The 22,072-nt window shown below is 45.6% G+C and overlaps 1 protein-coding gene across 1 annotated transcript in view; it reads left to right on the top strand.

Moving 5' to 3' along the window:
• LOC115458860 (hydrocephalus-inducing protein-like) overlaps window positions 1–22,072 on the top strand; it is a 174,920-nt gene that overhangs the window by 119,862 nt on the left and 32,986 nt on the right. Inside the window, exons 6-7 of the mRNA XM_030188698.1 lie at window positions 3,046–3,146; window positions 18,460–18,595. Of these exons, the coding sequence (XP_030044558.1) occupies window positions 3,046–3,146; window positions 18,460–18,595 (237 nt within the window). The remainder of the gene's footprint in view (window positions 1–3,045; window positions 3,147–18,459; window positions 18,596–22,072) is intronic.

The following is a 22,072-nucleotide window of genomic DNA, read 5'->3' as shown; positions in this document are numbered from 1 at the left end:
ATGTCTTATGTCAGCTAGCGTTTTTGCCAGGTCCTTAGGGAAGCTCTGAGTCTGCATCATGGAACCAACCTCCGCCGATGACATTGCTGAATCCGAGTCGGAATATGGAGGGGAAGCATGGTGGCGCGGTGTCTTCGCCACAGATTTGGCGGGCTGCCTCCCGCTGTCTTTTTTCGCCACCGACATTACCCAACTCTCACAGCACAATCGGAACAGCGAACCAGCACCGATCTCCGGGCAAGAAAAAATCCGCACTTCAAGGCTGATGAAGGCAAGTATAGCTATTTTAACGGCGGGGAAGCAACGGAGCCACAGAATCAAGCAGCCATTAGGCAGCGTGACGTCACTTCCTCCCCGAGCTTTGTCATCTTTAGACCCAATAGCGATTTTGTGGAGGAATATTTGGTTTGAGAGAAAGTAGAAAGTTGTTCAGTGCTGTGTTACCGCCGTTTGTCTGTGTGCCCTAGTCTGAACGTTTTCACCCTGACTTGCCTCCTTTGTGTTTTGCCTTTTCAGCTTTCCCACCCCTACTAGCCCCCCACCCCAGCCACTACTACTCCTTCCTCTGTATCTCCCCATCCCCTCCCCCTCCATTCACTGTCCCCAAGCCCACATTCCATTCATTACATCCCCTTACCTGTTTGGTGTCTGTATTTCTCTGATCTGTGTGTGCTGCTGCTTGGAGAGTGAGTGGCTAGAGGGTGTGGCAGGAGTGTTTTCAGTGGCAGAGATAGTGATTGCTGTGTGGCTGTGCTATGTGTGACTGCATTGTTTGTTGGTGTCAGCTTGTGTTTGTTGGTGGTGGGTTTCACCAGGTTGGTAGGGAGAGGTGAGCACTGGGGTCATTGGGTTGCACCTGTAGTGTCGGGAAATGGATGCACTGAATGCGCAGGTGGCTCACATGTTAGAGGAAGAGGAGAGTTTGGAGGGGAGGCGCTGCAGGAGATACTCACTTCTCAGAGTTTTCAGGCCCCGTACCAGTTTCCTAGACCTTACTGACCTGCGGTGTCTCAATAGGTACCGCTTCGACAGGGCTGCCATTCAGCACCTTTGTGACCAGCTCCAACCCCTCCTGCAGGCCAGGACCCGTAGGAACAATCCCATCCCTGTGCACCACAAGATCACTCCTCTCTCTCTTTTTTGGCCACTGGGAGCTTCCAGTCTGTGCTAGCTGTCAGCACAGGCCTCACTCAGCCTGCCATTTCAAACTGCCTCAACCAGTTCCTTGATGCCTTTCTTACTCACACCTCGAGTACATCACCTTCCCCCCCCCCCTCCCAGGCACTGCAGAACAACATGGCTCACTTCTATGCCATAGCTCACTTTATTCAGATCTTAGTATCAAACTTGAAAGTTATTAGAGAAAATTGAAATGCCATTTTGAAAGAAAGTAAATTGGTTGCTGAAAATGTGAGTTTCCACATGGGATTTCCACAAATTAGAATTAAAAAAAGAAAAAGAATGGCTGATGAACCAGACCAATCAAATATATCAGAGGTAAATGAAAGTGATTGTGAAGAATGGTTCAAAAAATGTCTTTTATGTTTTGATTATGTTATTGCAAATGTAATGGTGCAATATGAAACGTGTGAAACTTAATGAAATGTTCAGCTCCCTTTGGATGTATTTCCTCTTATCTGATGAAGAAATAGGAGAAAAGATTAAAATATTTTACTCCAAATACAGTGCTAACGTTTCTTCAGCATTGTTTGAAGAAATAAAACACTTAAATGCAATTCACACAGCAAATATTAGAAACGACACAATGGAGCCTCTTGAACTACTGAATAAGCTAGTGTTTGAATCTGTCCTTACTGTTTCCCAATGTCTGTACTGCTTTATGCATATTTTGTACTCTACCAGTATCTGTGGCTCAAGCTGAACGATATTCAGCACCCTGATAAAAGTTAAAAGTGTGCTTCGATCAACAAAGACTCAGCAGTTTAGGATTGCTTGCCATTGAGACTGAATTAGAAAGATGCATCAATTTTGACATTCCTTCATTAGAATACTACCACGTCAGTAGCCTGTCTCTAAGCATTCTATATTCTTATTATAATATATTATGAATGTTATCAAAACGTTTACTTTTAACTGATGATATGGGGGTACAGGGGGGGGGAGTGGGAGGATGCATGGGGTGGCCCTTAAAATTGTTTGCCCCGGGACCGGCTTTGTCTATCAGCGGCAGTGTTGAAGGGTGCAATATCTACATTTCCAGATATACCCTCTGCAGCCGACCATGGTTATTCTCCAAGATTTTCTTCCGTGAACCTGAAGAGAAGTATTTATTTAGCACGTTCACTTTATCCTCATCAATCTCCACATATCCATTCTCAACATTTCTCAGTCTTCCAATACCATTCCTAGCTTTTCTCCTTTCCCCAACTGAAAAAGGTCTTATCACCTCTCTTATCACCTCTTTTTACATCTTTACATCTGTAGCCATTTTTATTTCTGCTTCCATGTGCGCTAGCTGTATTTCCCTCTTTGCTTCTTTGAGTTTAATCTGGTAATCTTTTCCATGATCCTCTTGTTGCATTCTTCTTTATTTGCCCTTATTTATTTGGCCACTTATTTGGACAGCCATATAGGCTTGGGCAGGAGAGAGATGCTAGAGACCATGGGAAGGGGGGGAGGGAAGGAGAGACTTGCTGAACACCATGGGGGGGGGGGGAGGACTTGAGAGGTAGGGAAGGAGAGATATATTGGACACATTTGGGGGAGCCCATGGGATGGTGGGAAAGGGAAGATGCTGGGTTGGAGTGGAGCTGAGGGCTACTTCAAATAAAAATATGTTACATTGCCCCTAATATAATGTGCATATGTCCAGCCACATTGAGGTAGGGAAATTTTTAAGATAGCTGCTTAATGCAGGTAAAATATGTTTTACATGTATAAATTACGTAAAAATTTGTAAAGCTAGTTTTGCTAACAGATAGAAAAAAATGATGCTTAATTATCACAATGCAAAGAATGAAGCAGTTGGTTATCTTAAAGTATTATTCTTTCTGAATGTGATTCTGTTTTGTCTTTTACATTCAGGTGACCCTATGTTCTAACACTGTGAAGATATATGAACTAGCCATGATGGTAGACGTGGAAAGTGTTGGAGAGGAAGTGTTGGCACTTCCCATTACAGCAAGGTATAGTATAGTTTTTTTTTTGTTTTTTTACATTTGTACCCCGCACTTTCCCACTCATGGCAGGCTCAATGCGGCAGGCAATGGAGGGTTAAGTGACTTGCCCAGAGTCACAAGGAGCCGCTTGTGCCGGGAATCGAACTCAGTTCCTCAGTTCCCCAGGACCAAAGTCCACCACCCTAACCACTAGGCCACTCCTCCACTAGTTTGAAGTATAATCCCCACCTCTTCTTCTCCACTTATGTCTCATGTGACATACTCAAGAAGTTATTTCAGAAACTTCTTTACTTGTAAATAGTGACATTTACAAGTGTGGATCTCATACACTTGTGAATGACAATTTCAGGAAGCAGTTATTTTACCCCTAGAGATTTACACACCATGAAAAGATTTCAAGGGAAATGGTGGTGGTGGTGATGGTAATGTGTGTGTGTGTGGGGTAGGGGGCATGATTTGAGCATGGCTTGGGCAGGCCAAAATTCTACACGTGTATCCCCAAATTTACAATGGGAATGCATGTATTTATTTATTGCATTTGTATCCCACATTTTCCCACCTCTTTGCAGGCTCAATGTGGCTTACAGTACATCATGAGTAATGGAAATATATCAGAAAATAGACATTTAGTGTTACAGCAGGATTTTGGTTAGCATGATAATGTTAAAACATGGTAGTAGTATAACAAGCAGTTATTGTAAGACAGTTCTGAATATATGTGGGGGAGTTGTATATATTCACATTGGTTGATTTTTGTTGCATGCCATGTTAAAGAGATGGGTATTTGGAAAAAATGTCCCTGTCAGGTTTTCCACTAGCTCAGAGGCATGCACAGAATTTTAAAAAGTTCTCAGGGAGGGGTATACTGTTACCTATACATTTTGATGGTGTGTAAAATTTGCAGAGTTTATATATATCATTAAAAAGTGTTAAAATAGAGGTATTGTTAGGTGTTTTTTTTTAATTTTTATTAGATTTTTGTTGCAATGGCTTTCATTTTGGTTTGTGAAATGCTGTGCAGTTGAACATTTGTGGTTTTCTCCATTGTTGTTTTTAATCTGCTAATAAAGACCTTTATAAAGAAAAAAAGTGCTTAATTCAGCCAAGGCTGTACATGAGGATTTAAGAGAGTGGAGGAGTAGTCTAATGGCAAGAGCACTGGCCTAAGCACCAAGGAAAGTTGGCACAAATCCCACTGTTCTCCTTTGTGATCTAGGGTATGTCATTCAACTCCTCATTGCATAAGGTACAAACTTAGGGCCCCTTCTACTAAGCTGCACTAAATGGGACCATTCGCTCAGATTAGGTTGTGGGTTTCCTCGCATCTGAGACCACTCAGCGTGGCTGTAAATTATTTACATTTCCATTTTTCCCATTAATGGCCAGGCACTAATTTCCAAATTAGCATGTGGCCATTAGGGCATGAGCCCTTACTGACACCTATTTAGTAGGTGGAAAGGGCTCACACACTAACCATGTGCAAATCGGTTGGAGTCTAGCAATGTAGCTGTGCTAGCCAATTAGCACTGGGCATGCCTACTCTCCACCCTCCAAACACCCCCAGCATATTTTTTAGAGCTGGGAAGGCATGTGCAGATGCCTGAACTATGCAGGGTGCCTGAGTTTGCCTAACAGTAGTGCATTTTTGGCACGTGGGAAGCACTCAGTAGTGTGAGACAAAGCCAACATGGATTTAGTGAAGGGAAATCATGCCTCACCAATCTATTACATTTCTTTGAAAGGGTGAACAAACGTGGATAAAGGTGAGCCGGTTGATATTGTGTATCTGGATTTTCATATGGCGTTTGACAAAGTACCTCATGAAAGACTCCAGAGGAAATTGGAGAGTCATGGGATGGGAGGTAGTGTTCTATTGTGGATTAAAAACTGGTTAAAAGATAGAAAACAGAGAGTAGGGTTAAATGGTCAGTATTCTCAATGGAGAAGGGTAGTTAGTGGGGTTTACCAGGGGTCTATGCTGGGACTGCTGCTTTTTAAGGTATTTATAAATGACCTAGAGATGGGAGTAATTAGTGAGGTAATTAAATTTGCTGACAACATAAAGTTATTCAAAGTTGTTAAATCGCAAGAGGATAGTGAAAAATTACAAGAGGACCTTACAAGACTGGGAGACTGGTTGTCTAAATGACAGATGACATTTAATGTGAGCAAGTGCAAAGTGATGCATGTGAGAAAGAGGAACCCGGATTATAGCTACGTAATGCAAGGTTCCACGTTAGGAGTCACCAACCAGGAAGGGGATGTAGTTGTCGTCGTCGATGATAAGTTGAAACAGCTCAGTGTGCTGCAGCGGCTAAGAAAGCAAATAGAATGTTAGGTATTATTAGGAATGGAAAACAAAATGCCTTTGTTTCGCTCCATGGTGCAACAACACCTCGAATATTGTGTTCAATTCTGGTCACCACATCTCAAAAAAGATATAGTGGAATTAGAAACGGTGCAGAGAAGGGCGACGAAAATGATAAAGGAGATGGGATGACTTCCCTATGAGGAAAGGCTAAAGCAGCTAGGGCTCTTCAGCTTGGAGAAAAGATGGCTGAGGGGAGATATGATAGCAGTCTATAAAATAATGAGTGGAGTGGAACGGGTAGACGTGAAGCGTCTGTTTACTCTTTCCAAAAATACTAGGACTAGGGGGCATGCAATGAAGCTACAATTTAAAACAGAGAAACTTTTTCTTCACTCAACATGTAATTAAACTCTGGAATTCATTGCCAGAGAATGTGGTAAAGGCAGTTAGCTTAGTAGGGTTTTAAAAAGGTTTGGACGGCTTCCTAAAGGAAAAGTCCATAGACCATTATTATAATGGACTTGGGGAAAATCCACTGCTTATTTCTGAGATAAACAGCATAAAATGTTTTGTACTTTTTGGGGATCTTGCCAGGTACTTGTGACCTGCATTGGCCACTGTTGGAAACAGGATGCTGGGCTTTTGATGGACCTTTGGTCTGTCCCAGTATGGCAGTACTTATGTACTTATATACTTATGTACTTATTTACCACCGCTTAGTAAAAGGTCTCCTTAGATTGTATGATCTTCTGGGGACAACAATATACTTATTGTACCTTGAGAGCTACAACTGAAATAGGGATGAGTTAAACCCACAATCCCTTGCCATCTCTAATCTCCCATTGTTTATTTCCACCTCCAGAATGAAATGTGCTGAAATGCAAAAGCCTGTAACAACACTGATTAAGTTTGGCAAGTTTACTGCCGCTTCAGGGGAGCTGCTTTTACTTCTCTATCCGCTCACATTGTTCTCAAAATGGCTTTGGATAGAATAAACGTGAAGCTTTAAAAACTGACTTCATAAGCAGCACTTAACTGAGCAGTTCCACTGAATATTCCCAAAGACTGCATATGTCAAGTTCGGACAGAGCCTGAGCAGTCCAGGGGCAGAATCAGGGAGGAGCCAGCAGCTATCAGGCTTATTTTCGAAAGAGAAGGGCGCCCATCTTTCAACACAAATCGGGAGATGGGCGTCCTTCCTGTCATGGGGATGGCCAAAGTTCCCGGGGGGGTGTCAGAGGCGTAGCGAAGGAGGGACTTTGGGTGTGTCTAACAGATGGGCCTCCTCAAGCGATAATGGAAAAAAGAAGGGCGTCCCTGATGAACTCTTGGCCGGCTTTACTTGGTCTTTTTTTTTTTACGACCAAGCCAAAAAAATGTGCCCTAAATGACCAGATGACCACCGGAGGGAATTGAGGATGACCTCCCCTGACTCCCCCAGTGGTCACTAACCACCTCCCACCACAAAAAAAACAACTTTAAAAACTTTTGTCTGTTTTTTTAGAGTATGGGTGAAGGATGTCCTTTTCTATGCCTCCATCCTTGCAACGGCAGTTAAGGACGTCCAAAATGTGGATGTTTCTGTGAGAAGAATGTCCATGCCTTTGCTATGCCTCTGACACCCCCTTTATTTATTTGGATTTTGGATCACAAGTAGCAGCAGTGGGATTTGAACAGGCCACCTCTGGATTGCAAGAGCAGTGCTCTAGCCACTCGGCCACTCCTCCACTCCCTTGAAATATGGCCGTTCCTGGGGGGGGGGGGGCAGTATGCAGGTCCCTGGGGGGGGTGGGAGATATGTATGTGTCAGCGGAGGCATAACGGAGGTGTGGACGTCCTTCTTTCAAACATTTTGGACGTCCTGAACTACCCCCCCCCCCCCCACACACACACAGGTATGTCCAAATTTCAAGGTAGTGGAGTGGAGGAGTGGCTTAGTGGTTAGAGCAGGGACGGAGGCATAGCGAAGGACGTCCTCAACTGCCATAAAAGACGAAAGTTTTTTTTAAAAATTTATTAGAAGCCTTTATTAAAGACTGAAAAATCCCGGTACATTAGACTGTGCTTGATTCAATCACAACAACAGTGTATAAAATCAGTCCACAACTTAGAACACCGAACCAACACACTTATATAAAATATGTAACAATTCCATAACAGTAAGATTTCTTATTCATACAACTACACAAACAGTAGCTCCAGTTTTTAGATTTTTACTGAAGTATCCTAACCCTCCCATTCAACCCCTTCTCCGAGGACAAGCAGGCTGCTTGTTCTCACTGATGGGTGACATCCACGGCAGCCCCTCCAATCCGGAATCTTCACTAGCAAAGTCTTTGCTAGCCCTCGCGCGCCGATGCGCACCGCGCATGTGCGGCCGTCTTCCTGCCCGAAACCGGCTCGTGCCGGCCAGTCTTCTTTTGTCCGCACTCGGTACGGTCATGTTTCGCCGTTCGCGCCCCTAAAGTTGACCTCGCGCGTCTCCTTTCTTGGTTTCGCTACGAAAAAAAAAAAAAAAAAAGATTTGGAAGGGGACCTTTCCGGTCTTTTTCTCTTCCCGCTACTTCCAGTTTTTGCCCCGGTAAGTTTTCTTTCGTCTTCAGGGTAGGCCTTTTTTCAGGCCTCGGGTCGAATTTTTTCTTCCCCTCGTTTTTGGTGCCTACCGCAATTACGAGTTTCGATTTCGCCGGCGAGATTTTTCCGCCCATGTCATCGAAGTCTCCCAGCGGCTTCAAGAAGTGCACCCAGTGCGCCCGGGTAATCTCGCTCACTGACAGGCACGCGTCATGTCTTCAGTGTCTGGGGGCTGGGCACCGCCCGCAGGCCTGTAGTCTTTGAGACCTTTTACAAAAGCGGACTCAGGTAGCGAGATTGGCCCAATGGAACGTTTTGTTCTCGGGCTCTTCGTCGGCATCGGCACCAGGGGTATCGAGTGCATCGACGTCTCCAGCGTCCAGACCTTCATCCTTGGCCGCCAGTGCATCGAGTGCATCGAGGCATCGATCCTCTGCATCGGCGCTGAGACATCGGACAACTGTGTCGACGTCGGTGGTACCGGGACCTCGTCTGCTGATGTCGTCGGACGGTGGTGCTTCGTCTGGAGTGCAGGTGAGGGCTGTCCATTCCCCTGCTGGTGGCGGTGAGCCTTCGGGTGGGTCTCCCCCTACCCTGAGGGCTCCTGCGGTACAGCCCCCCCGAGACCGACCTTCTTCGGCCTCGGCCCCGAGGAAGCGACGGCTGGATTCTACGTCCTCCTCGTCGGTGCCGGGAAGCTCCGGTGACGTGCTTCGTCCCAAGAAGTCGAAGAAGCATCGACACCGGTCCCCTTCCCGTGTCGGCACCGAGAGCTCTGGGTCGCTGAGGGAGTCGGCACCCAGCAGGCATCGGCACCGAGAGGACCGCTCACCCTCTGTTCAGGAGGTGTCGATGCGCTCCACTCTGGACAGCCCGGAACAGCCTCCACGCCCGGAACAGACTCTGACATCGACACCTGCATCGGCTTCCACGTCTTTCTCCACAGCCGCTCTGCATGAGAGTCTCCGGGCCGTTCTCCCAGAGATTCTGGGAGAGCTGTTGCGCCCTTCCCCTCCGGTACCGGGGGTGCTTGCGCCACCGGTACCGTCGAGTGAGGCGCCGGCTGGCCCCTTGCCCGGGGTGAGGTCTCCGACATCGGTGCCGCTTGCGGTACCGACTGCGGTCGCCTCCCAGGAAGGCTCCCCGACTACGTCGGCGGAGGGAGCTTCGCCGGTGCGGCCGCGGGAGTCTACCTCTCGACGCTCCCACCGTGGCCGGGGTTCCACGGAGTTGAGCCGGGCACGGCTTCAGACACAGGTCCGTGAACTTGTGTCTGATACCGAGGGTGAGGCCTCGTGGGAGGAAGAGGAGGACATCAGATATTTCTCTGACGAGGAGTCTGATGGTCTTCCCTCTGATCCCACTCCCTCTCCTGAAAGGCAGCTTTCTCCTCCCGAGAGTCTGTCTTTCGCTTCCTTTGTCTGGGAGATGTCTACGGCCATCCCCTTCCCGGTGGTTGTGGAGGACGAGCCCAGGGCTGAAATGTTTGAGCTCCTGCACTATCCTTCTCCACCTAAGGAAGCGTCCACAGTACCCATGCATCATGTCCTCAAAAAGACATTGCTGGCGAACTGGACCAAGCCATTAACTAAACCCCCACATTCCCAAGAAGATCGAGTCCCAGTACCGGATCCATGGGGACCCAGAGCTGATGCGCACTCAGTTGCCTCACGAATCTGGAGTTGTGGATTTGGCCCTAAAGAAGGCTAAGAGTTCTAGGGAGCATGCTTCGGTGCCCCCGGGCAAAGACTCTAGAACCTTAGACTCCTTTGGGAGGAAGGCCTACCATTCCTCTATGCTCGTGGCCAAAATTCAGTCGTACCAGCTCTACACGAGCATACACATGTGGAACAATGTGCGGCAGTTGGCGGGCTTGGTGGACAAGCTCCCCCCTGAGCAAGCCAAGCCTTTTCAGGAGGTGGTCAGGCAGCTGAAGGCGTGCAGAAAATTCCTGGCCAGAGGGGTGTATGACACCTTTGATGTTGCGTCCAGGGCTGCTGCTCAAGGTGTGGTGATGCGCAGACTCTCATGGCTGCGTGCCTCCGACCTGGAGAATAGACTCCAGCAGCGGATTGCGGACTCGCCTTGCCGTGTGGATAACATTTTTGGAGAGAAAGTCGAGCAGGTGATAGAGCAGCTCCACCAGCGGGATACCGCTTTCAACAAGTTCTCCCGCCGGCAGCCTTCAGCTTCTACCTCTACAGGTAGACGATTTTTTGGGGGAAGGAGGACTGTTCCCTATTCTTCTGGTAAGCGTAGGTACAATCCTCCTTCTCGACAGCCTGCGGCCAAGGCTAAGCCCCAGCGCGCTCGCTCTCGTCAGCAGCGTGCACCTCAGCAAGGCCCCTCGGCTCCCCAGCAAAAGCAAGGGACGAGCTTTTGACTGGCTCCAGCAGAGCATAGCCGACATCCAAGTGTCAGTGCCGGGCGACCTGCCAGTCGGAGGGAGGTTGAAAGTTTTTCACCAAAGGTGGCCTCTCATAACCTCCGATCAGTGGGTTCTCCAAATAGTCCGGCAAGGATACACCCTCAATTTGGCCTCAAAACCTCCAAATTGTCCACCGGGAGCTCAGTCTTACAGCTTCCAGCACAAGCAGGTACTTGCAGAGGAACTCTCCGCCCTTCTCAGCGCCAATGCGGTCGAGCCCGTGCCATCCAGGCAAGAAGGGCTGGGATTCTATTCCAGGTACTTCCTTGTGGAAAAGAAAACAGGGGGGATGCTTCCCATCCTAGACCTAAGGGCCCTGAACAAATATCTGGTCAAAGAAAAGTTCAAGATGCTTTCCCTGGGCACCCTTCTCCCCATGATTCAGGAAAACGATTGGCTATGCTCTCTGGACTTGAAGGACGCCTACACGCACATTCCGATACTGCCAGCTCACAGACAGTATCTGCGATTTCAGCTGGGCACACGTCACTTCCAGTACTGTGTGCTACCCTTTGGGCTCGCCTCTGCACCCAGAGTGTTCACGAAGTGCTTGGCTGTAGTAGCAGCGGCACTTCGCAGACTGGGGGTACGCGTGTTCCCATATCTCGACGATTGGCTGGTGAAGAACACATCCGAGGCAGGAGCTCTACAGTCCATGCAGATGACTATTCGCCTCGTGGAGCTACTGGGGTTTGTGATAAATTATCCAAAGTCCCACCTTCTCCCAGTGCAGAAACTCGAATTCATAGGAGCTCTGCTGGATTCTCGGACGGCTCGCGCCTATCTCCCAGAAACGGGAGCCAACAACTTGTTGTCCCTCATCTCGCGGGTGCGAGCGTCCCAGCAGATCACAGCTCGGCAGATGTTGAGATTGCTGGGCCACATGGCCTCCACAGTTCATGTGACTCCCATGGCACGCCTTCACATGAGATCTGCCCAATGGACCCTAGCTTCCCAGTGGTTTCAGGCTGCTGGGGATCTAGAAGACGTGATCCACCTGTCCACGAGTTTTCTCAAATCCCTGTATTGGTGGACGATTTGGTCCAATTTGACTCTGGGACGTCCTTTCCAAATTCCTCAGCCACAAAAAGTGCTGACCACGGATGCGTCTCTCCTGGGGTGGGGAGCTCATGTCGATGGACTTCACACCCAAGGAAGCTGGTCCCTCCAGGAACGCGATCTGCAGATCAATCTTCTGGAGCTACGAGCGGTCTGGAACGCTCTGAAGGCTTTCAGAGATCGGCTGTCCCACCAAATTATCCAAATTCAGACAAACAACCAGGTTGCCATGTATTACATCAACAAGCAGGGGGGCACCGGATCTCGCCCCCTGTGTCAGGAAGCCGTCAGCATGTGGCTCTGGGCTCGCCGGCACGGCATGGTGCTCCAAGCCACATATCTGGCAGGCGTAAACAACAGTCTGGCCGACAGACTGAGCAGGATTATGCAACCTCACGAGTGGTCGCTCAACTCCCAAGTAGTGCGCCAGATCTTCCAAGCATGGGGCACCCCCTTGGTAGATCTCTTTGCATCTCGAGCCAACCACAAAGTCCCTCAGTTCTGTTCCAGGCTTCAGGCCCACGGCAGACTGGCATCGGACGCCTTCCTCCTGGACTGGGGGGAAGGTCTGCTGTATGCTTATCCTCCCATACCTCTGGTGGGGAAGACTTTGTTGAAACTCAAGCAAGACCGAGGCACCATGATTCTGATTGCTCCTTTTTGGCCGCGTCAGATCTGGTTCCCTCTTCTTCTGGAGTTGTCCTCCGAAGAACCGTGGAGATTGGAGTGTTTTCCTACCCTCCACACAGGACGAAGGGGCGCTTCTGCATCCCAACCTCTGGTCCCTGGCTCTCACGGCCTGGATGTTGAGAGCGTAGACTTTGCCTCTTTGGGTCTGTCAGAGGGTGTCTCCCGCTTCTTGCTTGCTTCCAGGAAAGATTCCACTAAGAGGAGTTACTTCTTTCTATGGAGGAGGTTTGCCGTCTGGTGTGACAGCAAGGCCCTAGATCCTCACTCTTGTCCTACACAGACCCTGCTTGAATACCTTCTGCACTTGTCTGAGTCTGGTCTCAAGACCAACTCTGTAAGGGTTCACCTTAGCGCAATCAGTGCATACCATTACTGTCTGGAAGGTAAGCCGATCCCAGGACAGCCTTTAGTTCGCTTCATGAGAGGTTTGCTTTTGTCAAAGTCCCCCGTCAAACCTCCTACAGTGTCATGGGATCTCAATGTCGTTCTCACCCAGCTGATGAAACCTCCTTTTGAGCCACTGAACTCCTGCCATCTGAAGTACTTGACCTGGAAGGTCATTTTCTTGGTGGCAGTTACTTCAGCTCGTAGAGTCAGTGAGCTTCAGGCCCTGGTAGCCCAGGCCCCTTACACCAAATTTCACCATAACAGAGTAGTCCTCTGCACTCACCCTAAGTTCTTGCCAAAGGTTGTGTCAGAGTTCCATCTGAACCAGTCAATTGTCTTGCCAACATTCTTTCCCCGTCCTCATTCCTGCCCTGCTGAACGTCAGCTGCACACATTGGACTGCAAGAGAGCATTGGCCTTCTATCTGGAGTGGACACAGCCCAACAGACAGTCCGCCCAATTATTTGTTTCTTTTGATCCCAACAGGAAGGGAGTGGCTGTGGGGAAACGCACCATATCCAATTGGCTAGCAGATTGCATTTCCTTCACTTACGCCCAGGCTGGGCTGGCTCTTGAGGGTCATGTCACGGCTCATAATGTTAGAGCCATGGCAGCGTCAGTGGCCCACTTGAAGTCAGCCACTATTGAAGAGATTTGCAAAGCTGTGACGTGGTCATCTGTCCACACATTCACATCTCATTACTGCCTGCAGCAGGATACCCGACGCGACAGTCGGTTCGGGCAGTCAGTGCTTCAGAATCTGTTCGGGGTTTAGAATCCAACTCCACCCCCCTAGGCCCATGTTTATTCTGTTCCAGGCTACACTCTCAGTTAGTTGGATAAATTGTTAGGTCAATCTCAATTATGTCCTCGCCGTTGCGAGGCCCAATTGACCATGTTTGTTGTTTTGAGTGAGCCTGGGGGCTAGGGATACCCCATCAGTGAGAACAAGCAGCTTGCTTGTCCTCGGAGAAAGCGAATGCTACATACCTGTAGAAGGTATTCTCCGAGGACAGCAGGCTGATTGTTCTCACAAACCCACCCGCCTCCCATTTGGAGTTGTGTCTTCCCTTGTCTTGCTACATATGGGATTGACGAACACGAGCCGGTTCGGGCAGGAAGACGGCCGCGCATGCGCGGTGCGCATCGGCGCGCGAGGACTAGCAAAGGCCTTTGCTAGTAAAGTTTTCCGATTGGAGGGGCTGCCGTGGACGTCACCCATCAGTGAGAACAATCAGCCTGCTGTCCTCGGAGAATACCTTCTACAGGTATGTAGCATTCGCTTTATTTCCTAAAAATACAAATGATTAATATGATTTTTCTTCTTTTTTTTTTTGTAATTTGAACTAATTCTGTATCTCATCATCTATTTTGTACACCCCATTGAACCCCGAAGCTGACATACTAGCAGTCAACAAGTTAATATTTGATTTGGTTTATTTGATTTTATTTGACAAATAACTCAGATATAGTTGGTTTACCAAAGAGAAGCAGGATACAATAATCCTCACAATATAGGTGATGTCATTCAACAGAGCCCCATGCGGGTACTTTTCTTTACAATTGTACAACAGAACTTTTGAGTCAGTTCAACTATGTATGCATGCCATCTCTCACCTGGTACTGTTGTTAAATGCAGTCTGTAACTAGGTCATCCCGTGTGTGAAGACATTGATATCCTGCTTGTCCTTGAAGAAAACAAAGATGCTTACCTGTTACAGGTGTCCTGAAAGCCAGCAGGACATTAATCCTCACAAAATCCACCTGTTTTTCCTGGGAGCTGACATTTACAATTAATAGTTTTATATAGAACTGAGGTAACCCTATCCAATGATGTCTCACAGATGCACGATGCACTTTTCCAAAAAGCTCCTACAGTTTTGGTTCTCTGGCCCAGACTTCATCAGATTATATCACCCATGTGTAAGGAATGTTATCTTGTTGTTTGACTGGTAAACAACTTTGCTTTGCTACCAGACTACTACTACTTAATCATTTCTGTAGCATAGTAGTTTTCTTCCCATTGGCATTCATTTTTCTGTTTTCCATTTTTATTAACGGTAATTTGTCAGTGCTAAGTTACTTGTCTTCATTGAAAAAAAAAAGTTTCTTACCTCTAAAGACAGCAGGACACTAGTCCTCCCCCCCCCCCCCCCCCAAGTTGGCTTCTTCTACTAACTACCATAGTTCAGGAACTCCCACATATGTGTGGTAGAGTAAGCAGGGTAAGCACTGCAGGAGGGCGTCTGCTTTCAAGGGCGTCACTTTGCAAGCAATCAAGCTCTGCTGAGTATCTAATCTCTGCTGCTCATCTCAGTCTGGCTCCAAAGCTGTCAGCTCTCTGTCCCATCCCCTCCTCCCTCCCAAGCAGAGAAATATCCTCCTTGTGTTTATCAGAGGACGTTACTGCTCCAACTGAATCTGGCTCTGAAATAACTTGTGGGAGCTCAGCTAACCTCTGTCCTCTGCCCAGAGAGGGCTCAGACAGAGACAGCACAGCAGAGCCTGGACCCTTGTTTTGTGAGAGACTGCTGTTTAGTGCTGCACCTGACCCACCCTTTTCCACCCCCACCCCCCACCCCCAACACAGCAACTCACAGGACAGGAGGGCTAGATGCCTGCTTTCAATTCCTAACCATCACCTATCTCTCATTCCCACTTCAGTAACTCCTGTTAGTCTGTCCAACTCAGATTTTAGAATATGTTAGTTTATGCTGATTAAGTCTATCCTAGCTAGATCCTAAGCTGTGCTCGATGGGAAGGCTATTATGCTGCATGCAGAGTCTAACTTCTTAGGATTTCAGGTTAATTTTTGAAGAATTTGAAGAGGGGCTATCTCTGTTCTACATGTGTGACTGCAAGGCCAAGTGTCTGAATAGGGATCTGTTTGTTAGATTGTGAAATTTTGATAACACATTGTTTTTCAGAGTTGGCAAGACTGTCTGTTTTCCTAATTCCTCGTCTGTGTGCTAAGTTATTTTTCTTCTGTAGTGGTGTAATATTGTCAATGATGCCATGGCTGGTAAAAGGGGTGTGTCTACTGTGGGGGCGGAGCCATAGTGATCCCGCCTCTGGATGGGTAGGGGCGCCGACTAATAGACTGCAGGAGGGCGCTAGAAACCCTAGGACCGGCCCTGGGGGTGGGATGATCATTGTGGGACCCACCCCACAATAGCCAGGCCCCCCTGCAAACAGTCACAGAATCTATGACAAGGCAGAATTTGCGTGTAGAGCCTGAGCTCTTTCATTAAAATATGAGGACCATGGGTCAATTTTAGCAGACAAAGGAAAAGATGCCAGTACTCAGTACCCCCACGTACCCCCTCAAAAAAAGCACTCTAAAAATGTTACAGCTTTATAAATATTGCTTCAACCTCAGGCTAATCTGGATGATGTCATCCACTCATGAGGACTGGTATCCTGCAATCCTCAGAAAACCTTTGTTACAGGTAAGCAACAGTGACCAGAGATTAAGAGCTCTTTGGAACCTGCACGGGGTGCTATAGCCATGGATTTTCCACGTAGTATATGAATGTATTTGTTTGTTAAAGCTGATGTAACTTTTTTCTGTAAAGGTTTTTGTGTTATGAAGTTGAGTGAATCAAGCAAGCACATCTTTAGCTAAGGAAATGAGAGGTGTGGTAGCCGTGTTAGTCCACTCTTAAAGGTTATCAATAGAAATCAAACAAAATAAAACATGGAAAAGAAAATAAGATGATACCTTTTTTATTGGACACAACTTAATACATTTCTTGATTAGCTTTCGAAGGTTGCCCTTCTTCGTCAGATCGGAAATAAGCAAATGTGGTAGCAGATAGTATATATAAGAGAAACATCAAAGCATTACTTTGACAGTCTGACAGAGTGGGAGGGTGGGGTATGCATGGGGACATCAAAGCATTTCATTGATATTCTAACAGGATGGGTGTTGGTAGGTGAGAGGAGGGTGATAAACAGAGAAATAAACAGAGAAATACAACTTTATGGTTTATAATGGGCTAGAAAACCCAGATCCTTATTAAGTCCAGTTTGTTGGGTGTCAAAATATTCAATCTTTCTTACTTCAAAGGTCTTACGTTCCTGTATTGTTTTAAAATTACCTTTCAGTATTCTTACTGTGAAATCACTGGTGCAGTGACTTTCTGAATAAATTGAAAAATATCAAGCAATTACCACCAAACACCCTTCTGGTCACGATGGATGTAGAATCACTATACAGCAACATTCCACATGCGGATGGCATAGCTGCATGTGGGAAACTCCTAAAAAGATCCACACTGGACCATCAATACTCACCAGAAACTGTTACAAAATTAATCAAATTTATTTTAACTCACAACTACTTCCGCTTTAACAATGATATCTATCTACAAATAATGGGCACTGCGATGGGCACCAGGACAGCACCCCAATATGCCAACCTTTTTATGGCTGAGCTGGAAGAGACATTTCTGAATACATACCAGACCAAACCTCTAAAATACTACCGGTACATCGATGACATTTTATGATTTGGACGGAGGGGGAAGAAACTCTGAAACAATTTTACTATTCCTTCAATACATACCATCCTACAATCAGATTCAAAATTATTGACTACTCCCCAGAAAAAGTCAATTTTTTGGACACCACAGTCTCCATCAGTGATGGCTATATACAAACATCTATATACAAGAAACCCACAGACAGATGCAGCTACCTCCACAACTCCAGCTTCCACCCTTCACATACAAAAAGATCCATTATTTACAGCCAAGCCACAAGATACCACCGTATCTGCTCGGACCCAGTGGATAGAGACAGACACCTTGAAACCCTGACTGCATCCTTCAAACAGAAAGGCTACAACCCCAAAATAATCTCCAAGAATATTGCCTCCTCCCTCAAAACACCCAGGGAAAATCTGCTACAGTACAAAGAAAAAAAAGCCACAGTCAGAATTCCCCTTGTAGTGACATACAACCCAGAGCTGGAGAAACTGAGGAAAATCATAAGAGACCTACAGCCCCTACTCCAGGAAGATGAATTACTGAAAGAGATTCCCATCTCCACCAGTGCTGGCCTTCCGACATCCACCAAACTTAAAACACAAGCTGATCAGAAGTAAACTCTCAACACAGACTGAAAAAGAAAAGGGCACGTTTCCCTGTAACATATCCAGCTGCAAGCTATGCCAAAACATTTCACAGGACCCCACAGTCATTCACAAGGGAAAAATATTCAACATAAAGGAATCTTTTACATGCTCATCTTCCAATGTGGTATATATCATTCAGTGTAAAAAATGTAACGAAGGATGCTATATTGGAGAAACAGGCCAGATGCTTAAGACAAGATTCAATCTGCACAGACATCACATGAAAATAGCCGGTGCCAGTCAAGCCCCCACCCCTGTGGGCCAACACTTTACAAGACCAGAACACTGTACCAGTGATTTCACAGTAAGAATACTGAAAGATAATTTTAAAACAATACAAGAACGTAAGACCTTTGAAGTAAGAATGATTGAATATTTTGACACCCAACAGACAGGACTTAATAAGGATCTGGGTTTTCTAGCCCATTATAAACCATAAAGTTGTATTTCTCTGTTTATCACCCTCCTCTCACCTACCAACACCCATCCTGTTAGAATATCAATGAAATGCTTTGATGTCCCCATGCATACCCCCACCCTCCCACTCTGTCAGACTGTCAAAGTAATGCTTTGCTGTTTCTCTTATATATACTATTTGCTACCACATTTGCTTATTTCCGATCTGACGAAGAAGGGCAACCTTCAAAAGCTAAGGAAATGATAAATTCAGTGATATAAAACAGTTCTATAAATCTCAGTCATTCTATTCTGTCATTCTTTTTTACTTTTTTAGGTGCCTTGTGCCCTTGGTTCGTGTTGAGAAACCTGTTATGAAGTTTGGCCGATGTTTCCTCCAGTACCCTTATAAACAATCAGTAAAACTTGTAAATGATAGTAACCTTCCAGGGTGTTACTGTGTTCTCTCACAGGTTTGTTACATTATATCCATTTGATTCATTACTACTATAATACAATAACAACATAAATGCAAATATTTCTTCCAGAGGGGACATTTAGGACATTCAATACCAATGTACATACATATATTTTCCCCTTTGACTTCCATGTCATGTTGCACAGTATATTAGTGAAAAATGGCCTTTTCTAAAATTATCCTCAGTATATGCCTATACATTATTTATTGACAAAGGTTTATCTGACCTAGGTAGAGGTGTTCCTTGGGATGGAGTTTGGGTATGTTTTGGACTTCCATTCACATTTATTGCATCTGTATGTAAGGGTGTAACATAAAATGGAAAATTGGCATATACCTGTGATGAAAATTAATTAAAGAAAATATTTATTAATTTGTAATGGAATCACAAGTCACATATGGGTCCTTTTCCTAATAAACATTAGCGTGCACTAAGTGCCATGTGGTCCATAGGTATAAAATAGGATGTGTAGCATTTAGCATGCACTAATGTCCGTTAGCACATGTTAAGCTTTAGTAAAATGGCCCCAATATCAATTATACCAGAATGAAAAAAGATTTTAATTAAAATAGAATGTGGATCCAGAATTAAGAAACAATGTCTGACAACCACAGCTTTCCTCACTCATTATTTACCTTTTTTCTTAGGATTATTTTTAGAACAGGCATTCTGTTAAGCATTATGTTAAACATTTTGAATATCTGCAGTTTATGCAGACCCTCTCCTATTTAACTTCGTTATCTTCAAGGCGCATATCTCTTTATCCACTCCTAGCATTTTGTTTTGCATGCACTTTAGCCTTCTGGAGTTCTGTCCACTTTACTTCTCATTCTCTCTGCTTATACATAGCATCTTTCCATCTTGCATATAAAACATGTTTTAGTTATATTTATTTTATTATAATATTTTATTTCCTCACCTGAGAGCAGGTGTAAATGTGTTCATGTACTTTTTGTGGATTAATTTTTAAAGGAAATGTGTGTGCATACTTTCGCTTTTAAACTCATTATAACTCACAAGTTAAAATTACTCTTAATGATGGCAACTTTAAGAAGCCATTTATCTTTTATAACAGGATGCCTATGTTTATGGATTTGTTTTGTTTGTTTGGCTTGCTGTACTGTCCTTATTCAATGGACTGGAGCAGAAGTACAAAGAGGAGGCAGATGCAGATAAAGAAAACGAAAAGGTGCTTATGTGCCTTTATAAAATAGGCTCCAGGTCCATCCCCTACAGAAAATAAATGCCAACACAAATATTCACCTGCTCTGAAGAAGGTGTTAGGCCTGGCATAAGATATCTTACAATATCTAAAAAATTGGGTAAAACCATTCCAATATAACTGTAGAATTTATCTGAAATATAACCATTAAACACAGCTATGTACCATTGCAAAAATATTTATTAATCCTCTTATCAAGACATATATATGAATGTATCCTACTACATGAAATCACTAATCAAACCACACTCACTCACTCACTCACTCACTCTCACCATTCACACATTATTGCACAAATTCCTATAGATGTATCAGCATAATCAACAATAAATATTATACCATGTAAGTTGCATCACGTCATTTCCGACATTACTGGTCAAAAAGCTGATGTCACCACAACAATCTAAGAAACATTTTGTTCATAGAGAGTTAATTGTATTCTATTTTCACAGCGTTACCACTTCCTATTGTACATAAGTAATGCCGTACTGGGAAAAGACCAAAGGTCCATCGAGCCCAGCATCCTGTCCCTGACAGCGGCCAATCCAGGTCAAGTGCACCTGGCAAGCTACCTAAACGTACAAACATTTTATACATGTTATTCCCGAAATTGTGAATTTTTTCCAAGTCCATTTAGTAGCGGTCTATGGACTTGTCCTTTAGGAAACTGTCCAACCCCTTTTTAAACTCTGCCAAGCTAACTGCCTTCACTACGTTCACGCGTTGGGTGAAGAAAATATTTCTCTTATTTGTTTTAAATTTACTACACTATAGTTTCATCGCATGCCTCCTAGTCCTAGTATTTTTGGAAAGCGTGAACAGACGCTTCACATCCACCTGTTCTACTCCACTCATCTCTCTGTATAAAACGCACCTTCAACGTTCTGAAGCCTCCACAAGTCCCAACGTTCTAAATGCATGGTGGTGAAACCCGGAATTCGCCCATGAGTGTTGGCCATGCCCCCTGCCTCAAACGTCATGACATTGAGGGCGGACCAATGACACCCAACCAATCGCATCGCGAACCCGTTACTAAGTGACAGAACGTGACATGAGACACATCGCGAAACAATGAAAACCAGCAGCACACAGTTGCTACGCGACGTCAACAGCAACACTAAAAGGACCATATAGATCTCTGCTCTCCACACAAACAACGGACACGGAGGGCATAGGAGGAAAGGAAAAAAACCAGCACATACACACACTCTCACTCTTAACTGGCTATAATGAGCAACTGACCTGCCACTATCACAGGGACTGCTAGCACCTCTCTCTCTCTCTCTCTCTCTCACACACACACACACGGGACACAGAGGGGATGGAAGACAAGGAACGAATCGTTGGGTATGGAGGGGGCGGCAGGGGAGATAAGGCAAGAACTGCCTCAAATGTTTGTGCTGTGCTGTGTACAATTATAATGCTGTCTCTTCATTTTGACCCTACCCTTTCACACTCTCTTTCACACAGACGCACACACACACACACACACTTACACTGTCTCTATCTCACACACACACGCACCCACGCACATATACACACTCTCTCACACTCACACAGACACACAAACACACCTCAAATGGTTCAGCTGTCCTATGTAAAATTTCACTGCTGTCTCTTCATTTTCACCCTACCTGTGCACACTCTCTTTCACACAGAGACACACACACACACACACACACACTTTCTCTGTGTCACACACACACACAGACACACACACATACATATACTCACTCTCACCCTCTCTATAGCCTTGCTAGCACCCGTTTCATTTGTTTACGAAACGGGCCTTTAATACTAGTTATTTTATATACCTCTATCATGTCTCCCCGCAGCCGTCTCTTCTCCAAGCTGAAAAGCCCTAGCCTCCTTAGTCTTTCTTCATAGGGAAGTCGTCCCATCCCCGCTATCATTTTCGTCGCCCTTCGCTGCACCTTTTCCAGTTCTACTATATCTTTCTTGACATGCAGCGACCAGAATTGAACACAATACTCAAGGTGCGGTCGCACCATGGAGCGATACAACGGCATTATAACACCCTCACATCTGTTCTCCATACCTTTCCTAATAATACCCAACATTTTATTCACTTTCCTAGCCGCAGCAGCACACTGAGCAGAAGGTTTCAGTGTATTATCAACGACGACACCCAGATCTCTTTCTTGGTCCGTAACTCCTAACGTGGAACCTTGCATGACATAGCTATAATTCGGGTTCTTTATTTCCCACATGCATCACCGTGCACTTGT

Source organism: Microcaecilia unicolor, unplaced genomic scaffold, assembly GCF_901765095.1.
Source record: "Microcaecilia unicolor unplaced genomic scaffold, aMicUni1.1, whole genome shotgun sequence".
NCBI lineage: Eukaryota > Metazoa > Chordata > Amphibia > Gymnophiona > Siphonopidae > Microcaecilia > Microcaecilia unicolor.
Note: the sequence above shows the minus strand (reverse complement) of the source record. Positions and strands in the feature narration are given on the sequence as shown.